The 19,195-nt window shown below is 39.7% G+C and overlaps 1 protein-coding gene and 1 long non-coding RNA gene across 6 annotated transcripts in view; one reads left to right on the top strand and one right to left on the bottom strand.

Moving 5' to 3' along the window:
• Positions 1–19,195, bottom strand: part of FGGY (FGGY carbohydrate kinase domain containing) — a 149,808-nt gene that overhangs the window by 129,814 nt on the left and 799 nt on the right. For 3 of the 5 annotated variants that reach the window (XM_009287409.2, XM_009287411.2, XM_009287410.2), the window contains exons 2-4: positions 6,349–6,561; positions 4,316–4,427; positions 2,353–2,504 (exon numbers count right to left, since the gene is read on the bottom strand). In XM_009287409.2, coding sequence (XP_009285684.1) covers positions 2,353–2,504; positions 4,316–4,427; positions 6,349–6,549 — 465 coding nt within the window. In that variant the 5' untranslated portion in view covers positions 6,550–6,561. The remainder of the gene's footprint in view (positions 1–2,352; positions 2,505–4,315; positions 4,428–6,348; positions 6,562–19,195) is intronic. The other 2 variants (XM_019474173.1, XM_019474174.1) reach the window with 1 other exon arrangement.
• Positions 13,828–19,195, top strand: part of LOC109279710 — a 23,297-nt gene continuing 17,929 nt past the window's right edge. The window contains exons 1-2 of the long non-coding RNA XR_002086307.1: positions 13,828–13,918; positions 16,359–16,392. This is a non-coding gene — a long non-coding RNA (uncharacterized LOC109279710). The remainder of the gene's footprint in view (positions 13,919–16,358; positions 16,393–19,195) is intronic.

Raw genomic sequence — 19,195 nt, 5'->3', positions numbered from 1 at the left:
TTTCTTTCTACCTGCTAATCTTGTGACTCTCCCAAGGGATATGAAAACCAAGCTTCCTTTTTGCCAGCACGTGCATTATCACTAGCTTAAGAAATAATCCTGAATATTTTTTCCTTGTGGTGTATAAGTTAGATCAAAATCTAACTCTACCGCATCTCTGGGAACTGTGCAGTATTAGTAGCAGGGAAATAAACTAAACACAGAAAACAAAGATGATACAACTCAAAAACATGAAAGAAACATTAAGTACCATTTTATAAGTAGTTTTCCTGACCATGTCTTTAATACCTGTGTCATAGTTTATTCATCTATAAAATATTAATAACAAGGAATCTGAAGAGACTTAAGTAATTTATTATTTGTAGACCCCTTGCAGACACTCCACTGAATAACATATGTGCAAACTGGTGTTTTAGCTTCCATTTGGAGAACCTGACATTCAAAGTTATTGTAAAATTTGCCTTCCTTGGCAAAAAGTGAGAACACTTGCATTACATGAGGCTGAATTTCAGCTGTCAGAAGCTAACATGAACCTTTGCTGCTAGCCCTAAGAGTCATGTAATACATCGACGCATTACTGTGATTGGCACTGAAAATAAACCATCACTCTTCATACAATTCTTTTCACCCTCCTACTTTGCAACAAGTATAGAAGCAGTAAACAGACTTGATCACATACCTCTCCGAAGCTAAAAAGTTTAACACTACATGCCCACATCTCAGCTGATTACAGCCAACTCCATAGTAAATGTTATTGTTCTTTTTCATGAGCTAGCTGAGGCGCTACTGTAGATGTTGCTTAAGGTGCCCGAGTTAAGCATGGTAAGCTTAAGCAGTTTAACAGGATGTCTTTGCTAGTCCACTCAGGACACAGGAACTGTCGCATCAGCAACTGAACAGCTCAGCAAGCAGATACTGAGGTATAAAAACACCCTCTCTTAAGGATAATCTCTTGAGCTGGTATGTCAGGAGCTGAAAGGGGACATATGAACAAGCCCTGTTCTGTAATGCTGATCTGCCAGGCAATCTCTGCTACTGGCTGGCATGCTGGGTAAGGTGAATTCTATTTCCTACCCATTTGCTCATGGAGGGAACAAAGCCCTGCGATACTTGCTCTCCCCTTTATACTACAGCAATTACGTCAGAGGGCTTTGAGGCCATAGCATAGACTTACATCTCTGGGTGACCACATTCAGAGACCCCACAATCTGTGCCTTCCTGATCAGTCAGGTACTGATATTCCAGACCTTGCAATATAAAAATGTTTTAAACACAATGGATTCATTTAAGGTTTTTACAGCTTCACTTTTTATTATTTATAAAATTACTGTCATATGATACTCATAGCTCAAGAAAGAAAGAACTAGTAGATGGATATTCGTATTTCAGTATAGCATCTACAAACATTAATTATCCTCTATTATCATTAATCTGTCAGTACCTGCTTCTACCAGTTAATTCCTTTGACCTTCCCCAATCTGCACCTTGTTACTAAATGATGTTTCATGTTTGTAAGGACAGGAGACTCTGGCTGCTTGAAACTGGCAGCAAGTAATTTACATTTGGGCTTTGTTAAAATGACAGCAAGCATCATTGAGACCAAATGTAAAAGCCAGATTGGAGGAGGTTATAAAAAATTCAAGTGGCAAGCATTTTTCCTTTTATCTGACAGTTATTATTAAAAGGCCATATGTCATTCTGTAACACACAAAATTTAAACACAAGAGACAGAGGTAGAGTTCCACATTGTGAACAGAGTACCTTCCCTCTACAGATGGCCTACTTCCTACAGATGGGACAGAACTAAATTGAAGCTCTAACTGAACAGTTTCTCTATCAGCAGCCAAAGACAACACACATCCCCTCACTGTTGGATGCAATGCCTCAAAGGCAGTACCTCTGGCCAGGATACCCAATGTTGAGATGGTGCTGTTTTCAAATTGCTATAAATCCATCCCAGAAGTAGCACCTACACCCCCGTAAGCATGCCCAGCTACAGTAGTTGGAGCAGGAAATACACCTCCATAACTAAATCCTAGGATACTTTGAGGACTCATTCATTACCTGCAACTAAATTTGTATGTACATCTAACCTTAAAATTAGATAAGAAAGGCATGAAATGTTTCAATCAGGAAACACTAAATTTCAATAAAATCAAAGATATTTCTAAATAATTGAGAGGAAAAAAAGAACCTCAAAACATTTTCATCACAACTTAAGGCTGGCCTTACTTTGCACACCTTCAACACTAAGGCTGAAGACTTCTGTTTTAGAAATTTCATTCTCAGAAATTAACAAACAAAGGGCATTAATCATTAGTAAAAATGCACCACGGTCTTAGATATACTCACTTCTTTTATCCACAGCAATTTAGGTGGCTGCATTTCCACAGACATCACTCCCCCTACATAGCTCAAAACCCTGTGTTGCGTTGCATTGATGCACTCAACTTGACTGACTGCACGATGGTCCATCCACATAATAACATTCCTATAGTTTTGTCCTTGGGGGGAAAAAAAAAAAGATGTTATTTTAGGTCTGCTTTAACCCCACCTCAGTACTGTAAGTTACTAGACTCTAAGCTGCTTCACACTTTCACTTCTACATAGAAAACTCAAATTCTATTTGCGTTAATAATCCACAGTAGATATCTAAAGATAAAATTCTAGCCCTCTGAGCCAGCTTTAAGACAGGCTGAGCACTTACAATGCTGACTGAAACTGATCAGGCTTGTGAGCATCCAAGAACTTTGAAATGCCATGCTCCTATAGACTATATAGACTATATGTCACTCAAAGAACCCAAACTTTTTGACAAAGTACACATATTTAGTCAAAAATATAAAGAAGTATTTTGGTGACTAAGAACTAAAAATGTGACATCATCTGAGCAATTACGTTATAAACTGAAATTAACTCAGCTAGTCAGCTAGCTAGATAGTTACAGGGATTCTCCTTCCTCTTCTATTGTTATGAGAAAAACTACCCTAATTCCTTTCATAAATACAGTTTCAGGGGAGTAATTTGCTGAAATGCTTTTATTTTGGATGTGCAATGAAAAAGCATTTGACAAGTCTGCATAACACATGAGAACAAGAAGCAAAGAACATTTTATCAAAATTAACCTGCAGAGGACCTGCTAGACAGGTGGAACAGTAATCCAGATGACACTTCAGGTTCCTCTCTTGCTAAGTACACTGCACACTCAACTTCATGACAGAGCCACTCATGCATAATCTTGAAAATATACTCCAAGACAAGGCAGAAGTATGAGGTACACCAGTATTTCTAACATGGATTCAAATACAACTTAGAACTGAAAGACTACCTGAAACCAGACCATTGCAAGCCCATACCAGTGTGACAGTATTGAATACATTCTTGTCTTTTTATTTAACAACACCACTGTGTAAACTCAAAGTTCTTGAGGATATCAGAGAATAAAAAATGAGAACTGAATTTGACTCAATAGACCAAAATAGCCCCAGACATCATTAGGCATTGAACAGATTGTAAGAGACTCTCAAACTGAAAAACAAATAATCTCATCTAAATTTAGCGAAGGACATTTTGGGGGCAAAGCTGGTTTTTTGAGAAGGATAGGAGGAGATGACAAATATATCTGAGAACAGAAAGGGAACATCAACAAAATTGTGATTATGGCTCCGTAACTACTGATTTAGCACACACCTAATCTTATATGGGATTCACTGAAAAACAGTGCATCACAGACTTCTTGAGTCTTCTGAATAAGCTACTCAAAAACAAATAAAAAAATTAAAATTTTTAGAAAAAGGTCACAGGCTGTTTCTGAAGTTTAGTACTGTCCTAAACAAAGACAGAACACTAGTGTAATAAAATACAGAAGCTGAACCTCTTGCCTGCAGCTTCATGACAGAGTAAGCAGTTAGACTATACTAACACTACATTTTTAGTATTCCTTTAGCTAGTGTGGACGGGCATTTATACACACTATGAAAGTCATGATTAGTAAAGTCTGAAGGAGAAAACATGCACAAAAGAAAAATGAGCATAGATTTCTCTAAGAAGCAGTCTCTCTGAGCCAAGATGAATGAATTCGATCTTAGGATGCCAAACATTTAGCCAAACAGTAAGTAATTCTCATCTCAAATCTAATTTTGCAGTAGAATTAAAATAGTAAAACCAGAAAAAAAATCCTCTTGTAAAAAAGATTTTCCATCATCTATATCTCCAAGAGTCAACCCCATAACTTGGTATTTGGATGAAATTGTAAGTTCATTCACGCCAGTGGCAAACATACACAGTAACACCAATTTTTGTGCTGGAGTCCTACCTTCACAGTTGACTGCCAAAGGTTGGAACTGTTTATCCACAACAACAAGGGAACATGTAGCATCAAAACCAACCCCTCGAATCCGGCTGGCATCTACTCCACAGACAACTTTCTGCAAATATACAAAACACACATGAACACAAACATATCCATATATATGTATGTACCATGTGAACTAATGAGTACAGAAAATGACTTACAAATTAGAAATGCAAGCTCAAACTCCAAAATTTTTGAGATTCGGTATTCTTTAACATCTCTAATCAAAAATAGACCAAATTACCAAAAATTCTTTGGTTTTCAAAACCGAATTCAAAGGTCCATGGAAAGTTCTTTAATAGCTTTTTAATCTTACTAGCTACAGCCCTGGATGAAAGCAGGAAGCACAAAAATATCAGAAAATAAAGGTAGCAGAAAACTAGCAACGTTCATTTTCTCTCTTTTCTAAAAGCTTGGAGTTGAGCTCCATGTGAAACATGGACACAGGATTAGGGCCAAGTGTTTCCATCAGTTACTTCACTCAGTTCCCACCTGTGGAAGCAACGATCTTCTAGAATTGCTTTGGTAATATTGTGCCACGGCTTTTTATCTTGCAATAGTGAAGGGTCCCAAAAATAAAGTTGGTCAAAATCTGTAGCGGAGATAATGCACACCTTTTCAAAAGCTCTGCTACCAAGAGTTTGGATAGCATACTTTTTGGAAGATTTTCCAAAAAAAATCACCACCCAAAAGGTCTGAACTTCATGGCTTCCAGCACCACTGGAAAAAAAACCACAACACCCTCATGGATTAAGTGCCAAGTGAGGTTGCAAGACACCTAAAATGTAACGCAGTAATAAATTGCCACTTCTCAGCAACAATAAAAATATCATTATTTTAATCAGTACTATAACAAAAGACACTCACTAGACTTGCTACAGTGCCAGTCTCTTACTGGCTCTGTAAAGCTATAGTTTCAGAGACCATATTTTATTGCTTACATATAAGAGACTGTATTTAAAGAGGTCCAGAGCAAGAACAAAGCAATTCACAACGAGAAAAATCAAGTAAGCAGAATAAAAGACTTGTTCTGCTTTAACATCAAGCTGTTCTTCCCCATCACTCCTGTCACTGCCTTCTTTTCCCTCCTTCCCCCTCACCTCATCTCCTTCATCTCAGGGCATTTCTGCAGAGCCAAGCTCATTAATGTTTGAAAAGGCTGATCAATAACAAGAGAATGGGTGAACTGTCCATCTGCAAATTACCAAGCATGTCATGAATATTTAAAAAGCCAACCTTAGAACATGCAGCAGGCTGAGGCTTTATTAAGAAGGATGAAATGGCCTACGTGTGCACTGCCAAGCAAGGTCACTAATTTACTTTTACCACCAGCATGTACAGGCAGATCGCTGGATCAGAGGGTACAAATTTTCCCTTATAGTAGGGTTTATTTCAATGTGGTTTTATGTTTGATACTACCCACAAATGTATATAATTTATTTTGGTCTTATAATACCGGACAGGCATCTTAATGAGGATCACAGGTGACAGACATTATGTTATGCACCATCCACAAACCAGATTACAACTTCTCTACAATAAATGCGTCTTTGTGACTCCAGAGCAGCACAACGCACATCTTTAAATATATGCATTACCAGGTTCTGAGCAACCTCGACTCCTCAAAGAACTGTCTCATGGCTAGAACATACACCAGTGAAACAAAACCCACAGATGTCAATCCTGAAGGCAGTGGGTAAGTCCTCCTCCTGAGCTAACAGCGCAAAGGAAGGCCTTTCATTCAATTCGCAGTTGTAGCACAAGCTTTTTTCAGTCTGGCCTTCAGCTCCTCACCTATATAACAGACATTGTGAGGCTACATCAGCCATATCCTAAAGGTGTGTTTAATACACAAAGACAGTTACAAGTTATACAGTAATACAGCATGCACAGAACTGGATATTAAAGGCCAGTGACTGGAAGGCCTTAAACTTTCAAAACTTGAAGAGCTACCTGCAACACATATCTCCTTCATTTTGTTTTTCTTCGCATACCTTTGTGACTAAGCAACAAGCAGCCCATATGTCAGCAGAGGATTGCTCATAGTGGTCTGGCTGGGGCTCCCAAATTTGGATTGGCTGATCAGCATGTGCCACTACTGTCCCAAACTCGTCTACCAAAGCCGCACGAACACTTGCTGAACCAACATCAATTCCAACATAGTATTTTAATGGAGCCTGCTTCTTACTGTGCATTTTTAATAAAACCTGTTGGTGGAAAATAAAAAAAAAGGGGGTAAAAACAGATAAAATGACTGACGATGGAAAGCTGTGCTGAACAGGACAGGAGAGATGCTGTGCAGGCACTTTGCTTGATAACTCGTTTTTGCAGCAAGTCTTCACCTGGCATTATTTAATTAATTTGAGTTTTCAAGTCTTGCATTACTTGTACTTTTTTTCTTCAAATATTTGTATATAAGTTGCATGGTACTAGAGGTACCTGAAAAGCAATTTGTCAATTTGCATGTAAGAATATGCATGCCATGATAAAGTTCATGGCCTCATACAGTCAAGGAATCGAGCTGTGGTCATATGGTATCATGTCTACATAAAGGGAAAAAGAGGGAAGGAGATAGGAAGGGAAGGAAAAGGTACAGTTCCAAACTCAGTGGCAGTTAGGAGTTGGTGGCTTTACACAGAAGGGGAATTGCAATCCAGGGACTCCAGGGTTTTCCTGAATTCTGGCAGATGGAGAAGCTGCTGATGACTGTTAAGTTGGATTCACCTCTGGACAAGACAGCAAGTACCACCACAGATATGTCATTGCCTCAACGCAAAAAAATTATACTCCTGAAGCAGTGAAAGGGGTGGTGTGCCTAACTCCACTGACCCCTGAACTGAAGAGGAACGAAGAGCCAAGAGCTGCTGCCTCCCATAGAGCCAACCAGCTAATGAGTGGCATATTACTGCTGAATGAGACAGTGAGTCAGGCTGAATTTCTGCAGAATCTGAAAACAGTTTCCCCTCCCAAGAAAAGTAGTGTGATGCTGATAATTAAAATAAGTGATAATCTACAACATATTACCCAATTTTGAGCCCTGCAAAGAAAAAAACAACACCTGAAAAACAAACTGGTTTGGTTTTTAAGAGCTATCCACCATCAATCCACACAATTTTAAAGATTCAGAAAATAATGTGCTGAAAATGTGTTGAGTTACGAGAGCATCCCAGGAAATCTCTGCCTACTCTCTGACAATCTGTAAGAACAAAGTGAGATTAAGTTAATTGATTTAATTATTCACAATGAGTTGCTTACTTCACTATATTATGTTTAACTATTTGACATTTAATGCAGTGACAAATGCACTGTACTTAATTTCTCACAGTTTGTCCTTGATCAAGCTGGGAGCATGCTAAGTAAGAAGTGATACATAGTATTTAAAATGTCAGACTAGTATCAAGTTTAGTGCTTGTATGAATCTCCTAATCAGCCTCTAAAACACACAAAACTCAGCTGATGCATAGTTTCTGATTTCCAGAAAATGAATGGATCAATTATAATTTGATGAATACACAGTATTTACTGAGCACCAAAATGGCTCTACTTAAAAACAGCCCATCTCTCCCAAAGAAGTTACATGGATTACTTCTGTGTATGGAAGATGGGTTGTTTAGAGGGAGGGACATGGGCAAGGGGGGAAAGATTTGGAAAGTACTGCTTAGTAAAACAGTTCACATTTCAAATTAATCCTCAATTATAATTTGATGAATACACAGTATTTACTGAGCACCAAAATGGCTCTACTTAAAAACAGCCCATCTCTCCCAAAGAAGTTACATGGATTACTTCTGTGTATGGAAGATGGGTTGTTTAGAGGGAGGGACATGGGCAAGGGGGGAAAGATTTGGAAAGTACTGCTTAGTAAAACAGTTCACATTTCAAATTAATCCTTTTTTTTTTTTTTTAAAAAGGAGTTTAGTTTAGAGGGAGGGACATGGGCAAGGGGGGAAAGATTTGGAAAGTACTGCTTAGTAAAACACATTTCAAATCAAATTAATCCTTTTTTTTTTTTTTTAAATAACTAGAGTTTAGTGGCAAAGTATACCAAAAGCCTGATAGAAAAAGCAGTGGAACAGAAAACGGTGAAAGTTCTCTTTCTACCTTCAGACAATAACAGCTGATCATATAGCCAAGTAAATTGTACTCAATTTTGGAAGCAATGTTTTTTACTTGTTTCATTTCTACAAGACAGAAAACCAAGCCTTTTTTTTTTTTCCCTGAAATATCTTGAGTACAGGTTGAGATCCATCCTTGAGTGGAAGTTCGAACATAGTGTTGGCACAATGTAAGTGGCTGTTCACATCTATGGTTGGCTTGTAACCACTGCTGTTGATGGCTATTACAAATCACTGAGGGTTAGAGGTAGCAGGTGAAATAAAGAAGAAAAAAGGGGGGGAAAAAGTCAGTCCCCTATCTCAGAAAACTCCAAGTATCATCCCAGATAATAATTAAGCAGTGTAACAGTTGAATTAGGACAAAGTTTCACTTGCACTTAAAACAGCATCAGCCAACACCTTGGCTAAAGAAAACTACCCAGCTTCCCCTCATCCTACCCCTTAAATGGTTCATGGAAATGTGGTTAGTCTGTGGAGATCTGTTATCACAACCTGTCCCATACAATAATTTTGTACTGCCTGCATCTGTCATTTCATGCTCAGACTACCACTGCTGGGGGCCAGGGACTATTTTTTTTGTTCTTCGGTTGGACAGCATTAGCATGAGGGAGTTCTGTCCATCACTAAAGCACCTAAGCAGCCCAGTACAAACCAAAGCAGTTATCACACCACATTCTGCATGCACCATGGCAGGGTCACTAGAGGAAGTTGTACAGATCATTAGCTTCTAACAATATCAGAAACTAGAAAAAACTCAAAGCTATAGAGCATATTGTGGTACTGATGGAAATACTAGCTACTCTGAGCATTCTGATTCTGCCCAGTAAATTAGGTGCAGTACACACTAATCATGTTAAGCAAGGTCATCTGTTCAAGTGACGAGCAATCAGCTAAAAATAATGGTGTGCCATGAGTCTAACACCTAGGAATATTGGCAAGAAAGCTCGCTTTATTTTCTTGGCCCTGGCTCTATGACCTGGTCAGACTAACAAAAGCTAATGTCTCTGTCACAGGGAGGACAATTCTCCTGATATCAGTGATTAATACTGCATCTGTCAGCTGGGGATACTTACAGCACTCTGCATCTTCCTCTTAGCCCTTGGCTGTAGAAGCAGTTTTAAGACATTCTTTTCAACAGATGATGTTCACTTCTTAATTTTGCACTCCATCTCCCCAAAGCTTAAAAGGCTGGTTGCAGATGCTGCTAGCTACTTGTAAGAAATTTTACTATAAAGAAATTGCATAAGACTGTTCCTGATACTATATCACAAATTTCCCTGTTTTTCCTCATTTCGGCACTGCCTTTAGCTGCTGACTTACAAAAAGAGAATAAACCACAAGCTGCAAAGCAGATTTAGGGGTTTTTTAAACGTAGGCAAATCTTTCTTACTTGCTTTTCACAAAATACAAATAGCAAAAGGAGTATTTTACATCCTGCCTCCTTCTCACACACACACAATATTACTCTAAATTTTTATTTCTCTTCCCTGTATGGCAGCCTTGATTTTAGCTCATTAATGTGTTTTTGCTACTTAGAGAACAAGCTTAACAGATGTTAGAGAATTAAGCTCACAGTACCTCCTACTCAGCACTTAAAATTATGGCTTTGCATCGGATTCTTCCCACAAACATTTGAAACCTGGAACCCAATCAGCCCATGTAATGTTTACTTTCCTTTTTCCTTACTAAGCAACCAGGACGCGCATGTGTGAGTGACTGCGCAGGAAGGAGAGTTTGTTTATATGCTCAAGCAGTACATATCAGTCTATGCATATCCACTATTTTATTTCTGTATATCTGTGGACAACTAGCAAGAAAGAGTTAAGTGACAGAGTCCAAAAACAAGAACCACAAACCTATTTAAACTAGTCTCTCTCTGGGTAAAGCTCACGTAGATTTACAAATACTTCAGTATCTTACAAAAAAAGGCTAAAAGTAAATATTAATCCTTTTTTCAAGCACAGTGAGCACTAAGTTACTGAGGCTGTTCAAAGTATAGCGTCTCTGCAATAAGATCTGATCTGCTTGCAAAAACATCATTTGATGCCAAGGGTTTTTCTGGAATACCAATCACTTGGTATGCCACCTACTTGTCAACCGGATCCACAAAAAGCACTATCATCTCTAGGTCATAAGTGTCACCAATTAGGGACTCTGCCTAAAGGTATTTCTTGAGAACCTAAGAACTCAGCAGTGAGGTTGGTGGAAAATATTTAGCCAAAGTACTTTATTAAGAATTTAAAGAGCACTGCTGTCATTCAGTTTTATTTACAAAAGATTCCTTTGGTACAAGAGGAGGCTCCAAATCGGAAATTAAGAAACTCTTTAATGCAGTTGAGACGTAGAGGAAGTTCCCAGCACAAACTTCCTGCTTTGGAATCCAGACACGGACATTCATTGCCATGTGCAAATAAAATTTTTGGGATTTTCTATCTACTGGATTCTTAGCATACAGGTTCTGCAGTTGATACAATCATGAGAAAAACAGCGAACCAGAAAAATGCTTGAAATAAAAAGTCCTAAAGGTCCAGTCAGGCAGCTCAATTCCTTGAGCGCAATATTCCTAACAAGACACCAAAATATTTGATGCATGGATGATACATGTTTATGGATTTCCCAAGTCATGGAAAGCAGTGGTGATAATACCACTACCTTTTATACTCCTGAAGTATCTAACTCGGGAAGCCTGGCTTCTTACAGCCAAGAAAAAAGGCCCCCAAAACTTCAATACAGCTTTGTCTGTCCATGGCAGGATTAGGGCCTCATATTTATAACTTATTATTTGAATTTGCAAACAGAGAGAGAGAAAAAATAATTTTTAAAAGACATGTCCAGCTTGACCATAGGACAAGAAGCCAAAATTCCCTCCACAACCACCCCCAGCCTCTTTCTTTGCAAATCACAGCAGGGACAGAATGGCTTTTCAAACAAGCATTTATGATCAAAGGGCTGCAGAATATGATAAATATTTATATGGCCCATTAAATAATAGTCTGTATAAATATTTTTCAAAATGTGCGTGCTGGAAACCACAGACTTCCCAGTTTATCCTTAAACAAATGGGCTAGCTTTCCCACATAGGCAATGAAAAAAAAGGAGGGGTGAAACTGTCATTTGCAAAAATATTTCTTTAAAAAAAGAAAATCCTTAACATTGTTTACTTTAATTTAAAATGAACGACTAAGTAACCAGATGACTGTTTCATTACAAGTAACTACTAAACTCAGTTTGTCCTACCTTACTTCATGGTTATCAAATTGCCAGGACGTACCTTTCTGTTAAAGCTACAGTACTGGAAGGCTGCACACTCACATGCACGCAGGATGAAGCTCAGCAGAAGTATTTATCAGCGGCAAGTATAGATTTTGTGGTATTGTGTGCTTAAATACAAGGAATTATGAAGGGCTGGCACGTCTGTTTTAAACTTTGATCTTTGGAATGCTGCAGGCTGCCCAGACCCAGAGATCATGGATAAACAGTATGTTTTCAGCAGTGTAGCTGTGCTTTTCTATGGATTACCGAGAAAAAGATTAACAGGCTCAAATTAGGCTTCATAATCTTAGCGTGAAAAGATCTAAATATGTTAAATAAAAGCTGCTTTTCAATTGTAGAAAGGCGATAAAATGAAAGAAGCATTTTTGACATTATATTGGAAATTCAGCACTTTATTGGCTTTCTAGGGTTACAGTAAACTAACAAAACTGGTGGTGGTAGAGTGGCAATCCCTTCTTGAAGACAGTGAACTCCCTTTCCTCTTCCAGGATCTTTAATTCCTGTTTGGATGTGAAGAGACAAAGAAGGCACATGTCTGTGTGGGAGAGTGGTGGCAGATGGGGAATTCTAACACTGCGTTGAAGGGCAGTACTAATATAGAATAATACCCTTAAATGCCCAAGGGACTATGCTATAACTATCAACAAGCATTTATTTTTCAGCTACCCAACAGCAAGCAAAACAAAAACAAGGAACAAAAGCACACCTCATCTCTCCTTTTCCCTTCCCAAAACAGAAACACGTACATGCAGGAGATCTCTCAGTCTTTGGAATGTGAGGACTGTGTTAACAATAACAAAACTGGAATAAATAAAAACCAAGCTGGAGAAAGTATGCTTCTTCACTAAAAACCAAAATCCATTCTCTGGTAAATTCTGTGGAGCTTTCTCACATCTTAGAAGAAGGAAAAGCAGCTGCAAATAGTGGAAGAGACCTCATTTTAGTAGTAGAATCAGACCCCAGCTCCCAGTCCCAAAATACCTAGATTGTTCCACCAAAACCTTCCTAATTACCCTCCCCAACATTGTAACATAGTCTCAATAAATCCCACCACAGGACTGAAAATATTCTACTACTTTCTAGTATCTCCTTTTCTCTCTATAAATAATTCACTATGTACTAATCTGTAATGTCTCCATATCTTTTTTTTTCCTTTCTCAGTGTCCAAGACAAAGCCATTACTTCATCGCTGCCTTCTGCCCTTTAATTCTATCTTTTGTATTTTAAATACTTTCAGGCCAAACTACTTCCACCTGCTCTGATATAAAGCAAGACGTATCCTGGTTTATCCTGGTGTAACTAATTAGCAGAGAAATGAAAATGACTAAGTAAATTATTCTAAGAAATGAAATCCAAAATTTATTTATTTTCAGCTTCTTCTGCCTACATAGATATTTCACTTATGAACAGCAGAAACCTGTCAGCATGACCAGTGTCAACAAATATCAAGCTCTTAAATGTACAACAGAGTTGTTTTTCTTTATAATCTGCTCTAAAAGAGATTTGTACTAAAACAGAAAAATGATGCTCGCCTTTCAGTTCCTCTCTTGAACTCACACTGGCAGATACAACGTTTGTATCTTATTTGTAACTTGTATCTTATTTGATACATTGATCAAATAAGACCAACTGCATTCTGGACCCTGATTAAAGAGAAAAGCATGGCTGCACTGGGTCAGATGAAAGGTCCAATTCGTACAGTATCCTGCCACAAACAGCAGAAGCCATAAGAAAAGCATATGCCTGTCCTTTTCATCCAGCGATACTTCCCAGGACACCTTCTTCCTCCTGCTATCTATAGTAGAGGCACTTCCTGAGACAGAAATTTTATCTTTAGGATTAGCAGACCTTGAAGGCTTTCCTTTCTGAATTTGTTTGTGGTCTTTTTGAATCCAGGGAAACTTTTGCAACTGAAAACTACTGTGGTAATGAATTATAAAGTTCTGTGTAAACAGTGCAAGAAAAAGTCCTTTCATTTGTTCTGAGCATGCCACCTGCTAGTTTTGTTTGATGTGCCTAAGTTCCTGAGCTAGAGGAGACATTAAGCAATTGCTCTGTATTTACCTTCTCCATGCAGTCATGATTACACCGCATTCTGAATTGTCCCCAGAAGGCTCACTGCAGCTATCTACAGACCATGGGTGATGAGCTGCACTCAGAATCTTAACGTGGTCAGGTAAGTCAAAAGGCATTTTTCTGCTCTCTGACTGTTCATAGATGTGGCAATAATAAGTACCATAATACAGTGCAGTAGTAAGTACTAATAAGCAGCAAGTAACAATCCCAAGACCGCTTTGGGCAAGTAGAGACACTGCTCAGAGATGCTCACAGTAGAAAAACAACATGTTGTTGACGGGAACAGAGAGGTCCTGCTATGGAAGGCCAGGGATTTCAAACTTCAGGCAGTTCCCAAAACACTGGCCCTCAAAGTATGTCTAAACAGAGGAATCCGGGAGCTCCTCCCAACTATATGCCTGGAGAAGACTTAAGGCTACTGCTTACTCTGGTTTTCTTTGGAAGAAAGATCAAGGCACCCACACGGTTGTTGCATGCCCTGATAGGCTCTGCATTGCAACAGGCACGAGACCAATGCCGCAGCATGCCTTGTAAAGCAGCCAGGCTGCCTGATCAGAGACTGTGAGACCAAAGACAGACCAGCAAATATCACTGTAAGATTATCAACATGACAGTGGTAAACTGGGCTGCCCCATTTGTTCCCCAGCCTGTAACTATGCCGCACAAAAGAAAACAAGTTCAGCTCGCTCTCTGCTTCACTGCTCGTCTAACACCAGGAACAGCAGGAAACAGCTACAGAGAGGAGCTCTCAGGAAAAAGGAAGGGAAAAAAAAAAAAAAAAAAGAGAAGACACATGCTATTGGGGAAACCCAACAGCTCCAGTTCCCCCTGGGGCTCTCTTGGCCCTGCTTGGACTGGGCCATCACTTCAAAAGCAGGGTCTGATCCTGCATCCATTAAAGTCAGTGGCAAAACTCCCAGCCATATTAGTAGTTCAGGATTAAACTCTTGACACTTGTGAATGTCACAGGTGCATTCACACGTCTGCAGGATTTTGAATGCTTGCCATAACCTACAATTTGTCAAACGGAGGAAATGTTGATCAGTTTATGCCAAGACACAATCCTCATGCAGGAAAACCTAAAGAATTAAGAGGGTCTATAACAGCACCCTTTCTTCTCCACACCCTGAAGACGGCAGTCGATACAATTCATGCACACCAATCCATTTAGATCCATTCCCTCCTCTGACACTGCAGCTGCATGCATCCCTAAAGGCTGTGCTAACGATCTGGCAGACAGACATGTCCCAAATGACACTGCTGAATGCTTGAAGCTCTGAAAGAAGACACTATCTTGTTTACATTGACTGTGAGGGGAAAAAAAATGCCATCTGATTATTACATAAATTCTAGCTGTAACAGCTTCATGACTAGTTAAAGGAGGTAACAGGCTCCAAAATTACTGATGGATCCAGGTGGCTGGATCCATCAGCTTACTAATCTAATGCTAAGGAAGACCTTTCTTATTCCTATATCTCTATCACTTTAACCTACCCCATGCTGGGCAGAAAGAACAATCTCCGTTCATTGCCTGTTGAAGAGAGGCAGATTCCTGTACTGTGACTTTTGTATTTTTTCATTCTCTTCTATGCTATAACAGAAATGAAGAAACAAATAAATAAAATAAATACACACAAAAAAAGAAGCATACAGTAAACATCCCTAGCACAATAATGTTAATTATAAAATATCTGTTTAAATTATAAAATATAACTTGGAGTAGAATGCAATTCAAAAGGCACAATCATAGTTCATGTAACCATATGCACACTAGCTTTGAACCGCATTCCTGGAGCAAACCAGCCTCAGCACCATGAGCTTCAGTGCAGGGTACATATGCCTACCTGGAATCCTAGGTAAATAAAGCCATTATGCTACTGTGGGTACCAAATTAGCCAACTTTAGGGTAGTGCTGATACTCTAGCTTTAATCACATCTGTAGATTCCAGTGCTACATCAAGGTTGAATTTGGCACTAGCTGTGTGATTACGTATCAGTAGATCAGTATAAAAATAATTTGTTCTGAGTTCACAGTTTTATGAAATGACAAAACATCAAAATTAGCATTCTGGCTGAAATCCACTGCATTTCCCATCAAGGCTTACGCATTTAAGCAACATCTGAACCAACTGTCTATAATTACTCCTGGCAGATACTGGAACACTTAGGCCAACAGTAGATGCAACAGTGAAATAAATTTTTAAAGACATGCTATAAACCACTTCTTTCAAGATGCTCAGCCCAGAAGCAAACATGTGTCTATAAGTCAAATCCAGAGTTTACTATACACTATTTGTTCACTCTTGCATAGTAAGAGCATGAGAAGAATGACAGCCCTAAGTAATCTGTCATTTTAAAATTAAACATTTATTTGGGCTGCAATTGCAAAAACACTAGCCCTGAAGATCCTGTCACAACTACTTAAGAGTAAGTGAGGTTGCACATTAGCTTAGGTTAAAAGAAACACAAATTCTGCACAAAAATCAGATATCTAGATAGACCATACATGTGTAACATCTACATCCCTTTCTTTTTTACAGTGAAAGAAGAATCACATCTGTTCATCTGAACCCAGTGAGTTCTCTTCCTTCTCGCTACATACACAGCTGGGGGGGTTGTTTGTTTGTTTTGTTTTTATCAATGCAAAATCTGCCTTTGTAATGATCCTATCAGTCTCACAATTTCAAACTCCCACAAAGACAAGCCTGAAAGGGTATCAGGCCAACACCTCTCTGTAAGTTCCCTTCAATGACTTTCTCAAAACATCTCAGAAGCCAAGAGCTTGTAAGCTTGCTTGCCTCAAACAGCTGAAGGTCACAAATTTTCAAACTTTATTTTATGAACGGTCTGAGTACTTTCCCTTTCACATGTGGAAATGCAGAGGGGAAACCGAAGGCAGCTCAAGACACCAACCAGAAGGTATTAACAAGAGCCAAAAAACCAGACAATGCTGATCAGAGATTCCCCTTTGAAAATGAAGCTCAGAAACACATTTCTACTAAGGCCATGCCACTACTGTCGATTTTGCACATCAGGCTCTTTGATATTCCAGTGGCAGGTACCAGGGAAAAAATTCAATGTGAGTCATTAGAAAAGCCCAAGATACAAAACAGGAACACACAGGAGAGCTATTCTGATCCTCTCCTGTAAATCTACTAGTTCTCAGGAAACAGATCAACCTCCAACAGCATTAAAAGAATGCTTAAAGGAAGAACGGCTTATGGAAAGAGAGAAGGCAGACTTACTGAGGAAGTGCAAGAAACAAAATGGGTAAGAGCCCTATTTGGGAACAGGACGATTTTTTCAAAAGAACCAACAGTTTCAAATGATAACTTAGCTGTAGGACTGTTAGAAACACAGGACAGAGTAACAAAAGTGGCTAAGAATACATAGAAAAACTTCCCAGCATAGTACTTGTTTATTTAGTCTCTCCTGACACTATGAATTTATTTCTGCCCTGATTCTTACAGCTGGGAACAGCTGTACCTACAAGAACCCAATTCCCCCTGTTTTCCTCCTTCAGCCTCCTATCCCAGGCACCCTTCCCAGGAAAAAAAAAAAGCTGCCTTTTTTTTTTTTTTTTTTTTACCATATGCCAGTACGTATTCCTGAAGGAAAGGGGACCATTAACATTTAAAGACACTTTAAAATTTCAGTATGTTTTTGTACTATACTTAAGTACATTTAGAAAAAAGTTAATTTCAATAAATTAAGTGAATGGTCTTCAAGGATGAGTGAATACATGAGGATGAAAAACAAGGAGACCACCTTCACAGTAATATGTCTATTACTTTCTAAGAACCTCAGAGATGAGAGCGCCCTCTCCTCTCCTTCCCTGACATTTATTTCGTAAGTGTTCTCCAGAGAAGAGGCACTGATGCTAAATTTATTAAACTAGCTAACAAGTCCCAGGCATCTCTGTAGAGAAAAAAATCTGCAAGGTCACCAGTTCTTAACCGGTGCAGAGCACGTGACTAGCAAGGAACACAGCCATTACAGGGAGGCCTGGAGCGGAGCACAAGTAAACTCCACCAGGTTATTGGGGTGGGCTCCATGCCAGCCCACAAGCTTTATGAGAACACAGCAGCAACTGCCATGTGAAGGAGACACTGCTGCAAAGGTGCAAGAAAGCAGAGTTGCAAGAGGAGGAAGGAGGCAGTGGTGGGAGCAAGCAGCGAGAGGACACCTGTGCCAGAAATACAAGACTGGAAACTACCAAATTGAGTAAGGGCAAGAAATACATTTAAGGAAATCTCCCAGGGATCTGGAAGATTAAGCAAGTACCTAAGCGATGTACGTGTCCCATCTGCCTACATCAGGTCACCTAAACGCTGCCATTTAAAGCTCAGGGAAAATGGTGACTCCTATACCACCACCTTCCCCAGGAGGAGGTATTGGGAGGAAGCGATGTGCCTACCCCAGCCCTGCAAAACCTCAAGTGCCTCCCCAGGCGCTGTGCACCCCCCGTGCTGCCTGGAGCCTGTCAACGCAAAGGGACTGTGAGAAAGGGCAGACCCATTCTCATTAAATTTAGGCATTATATATAGGCTGTGCTGTTGAGAAACATCAGTAAAAGCAAACTTCGGAAAGCCGGGCAGGGAGATGAACATGTAAATCCTATAATATTCCACCCAGGGAGGCCTGGAGCGGAGCACAAGTAAACTCCACCAGGTTATTGGGGTGGGCTCCATGCCAGCCCACAAGCTTTATGAGAACACAGCAGCAACTGCCATGTGAAGGAGACACTGCTGCAAAGGTGCAAGAAAGCAGAGTTGCAAGAGGAGGAAGGAGGCAGTGGTGGGAGCAAGCAGCGAGAGGACACCTGTGCCAGAAATACAAGACTGGAAACTACCAAATTGAGTAAGGGCAAGAAATACATTTAAGGAAATCTCCCAGGGATCTGGAAGATTAAGCAAGTACCTAAGCGATGTACGTGTCCCATCTGCCTACATCAGGTCACCTAAACGCTGCCATTTAAAGCTCAGGGAAAATGGTGACTCCTATACCACCACCTTCCCCAGGAGGAGGTATTGGGAGGAAGCGATGTGCCTACCCCAGCCCTGCAAAACCTCAAGTGCCTCCCCAGGCGCTGTGCACGCTGCCTGCTGCCTGGAGCCTGTCAACGCAAAGGGACTGTGAGAAAGGCATTCTCATTTCTCATTAAATTTAGGCATTATATATAGGCTGTGCTGTTGAGAAACATCAGTAAAAGCAAACTTCGGAAAGCCGGGCAGGGAGATGAACATGTAAATCCTATAATATTCCACCAGCTACATGAAAAACCAGGCTCCAAAACTGATTCGGAGCTATTTAATCACACAGCCAATGCACGCCCTGGACAAGCTGCATGCAGCCCGAGGGTGCAGCGAGAGGAATT

Source organism: Aptenodytes forsteri, unplaced genomic scaffold (assembly GCF_000699145.1).
Source record: "Aptenodytes forsteri isolate BGI_AS27 unplaced genomic scaffold, ASM69914v1 Scaffold119, whole genome shotgun sequence".
Classification (NCBI taxonomy): Eukaryota; Metazoa; Chordata; class Aves; order Sphenisciformes; family Spheniscidae; genus Aptenodytes; species Aptenodytes forsteri.
This window is presented reverse-complemented; position numbering and strand designations above follow the sequence as displayed.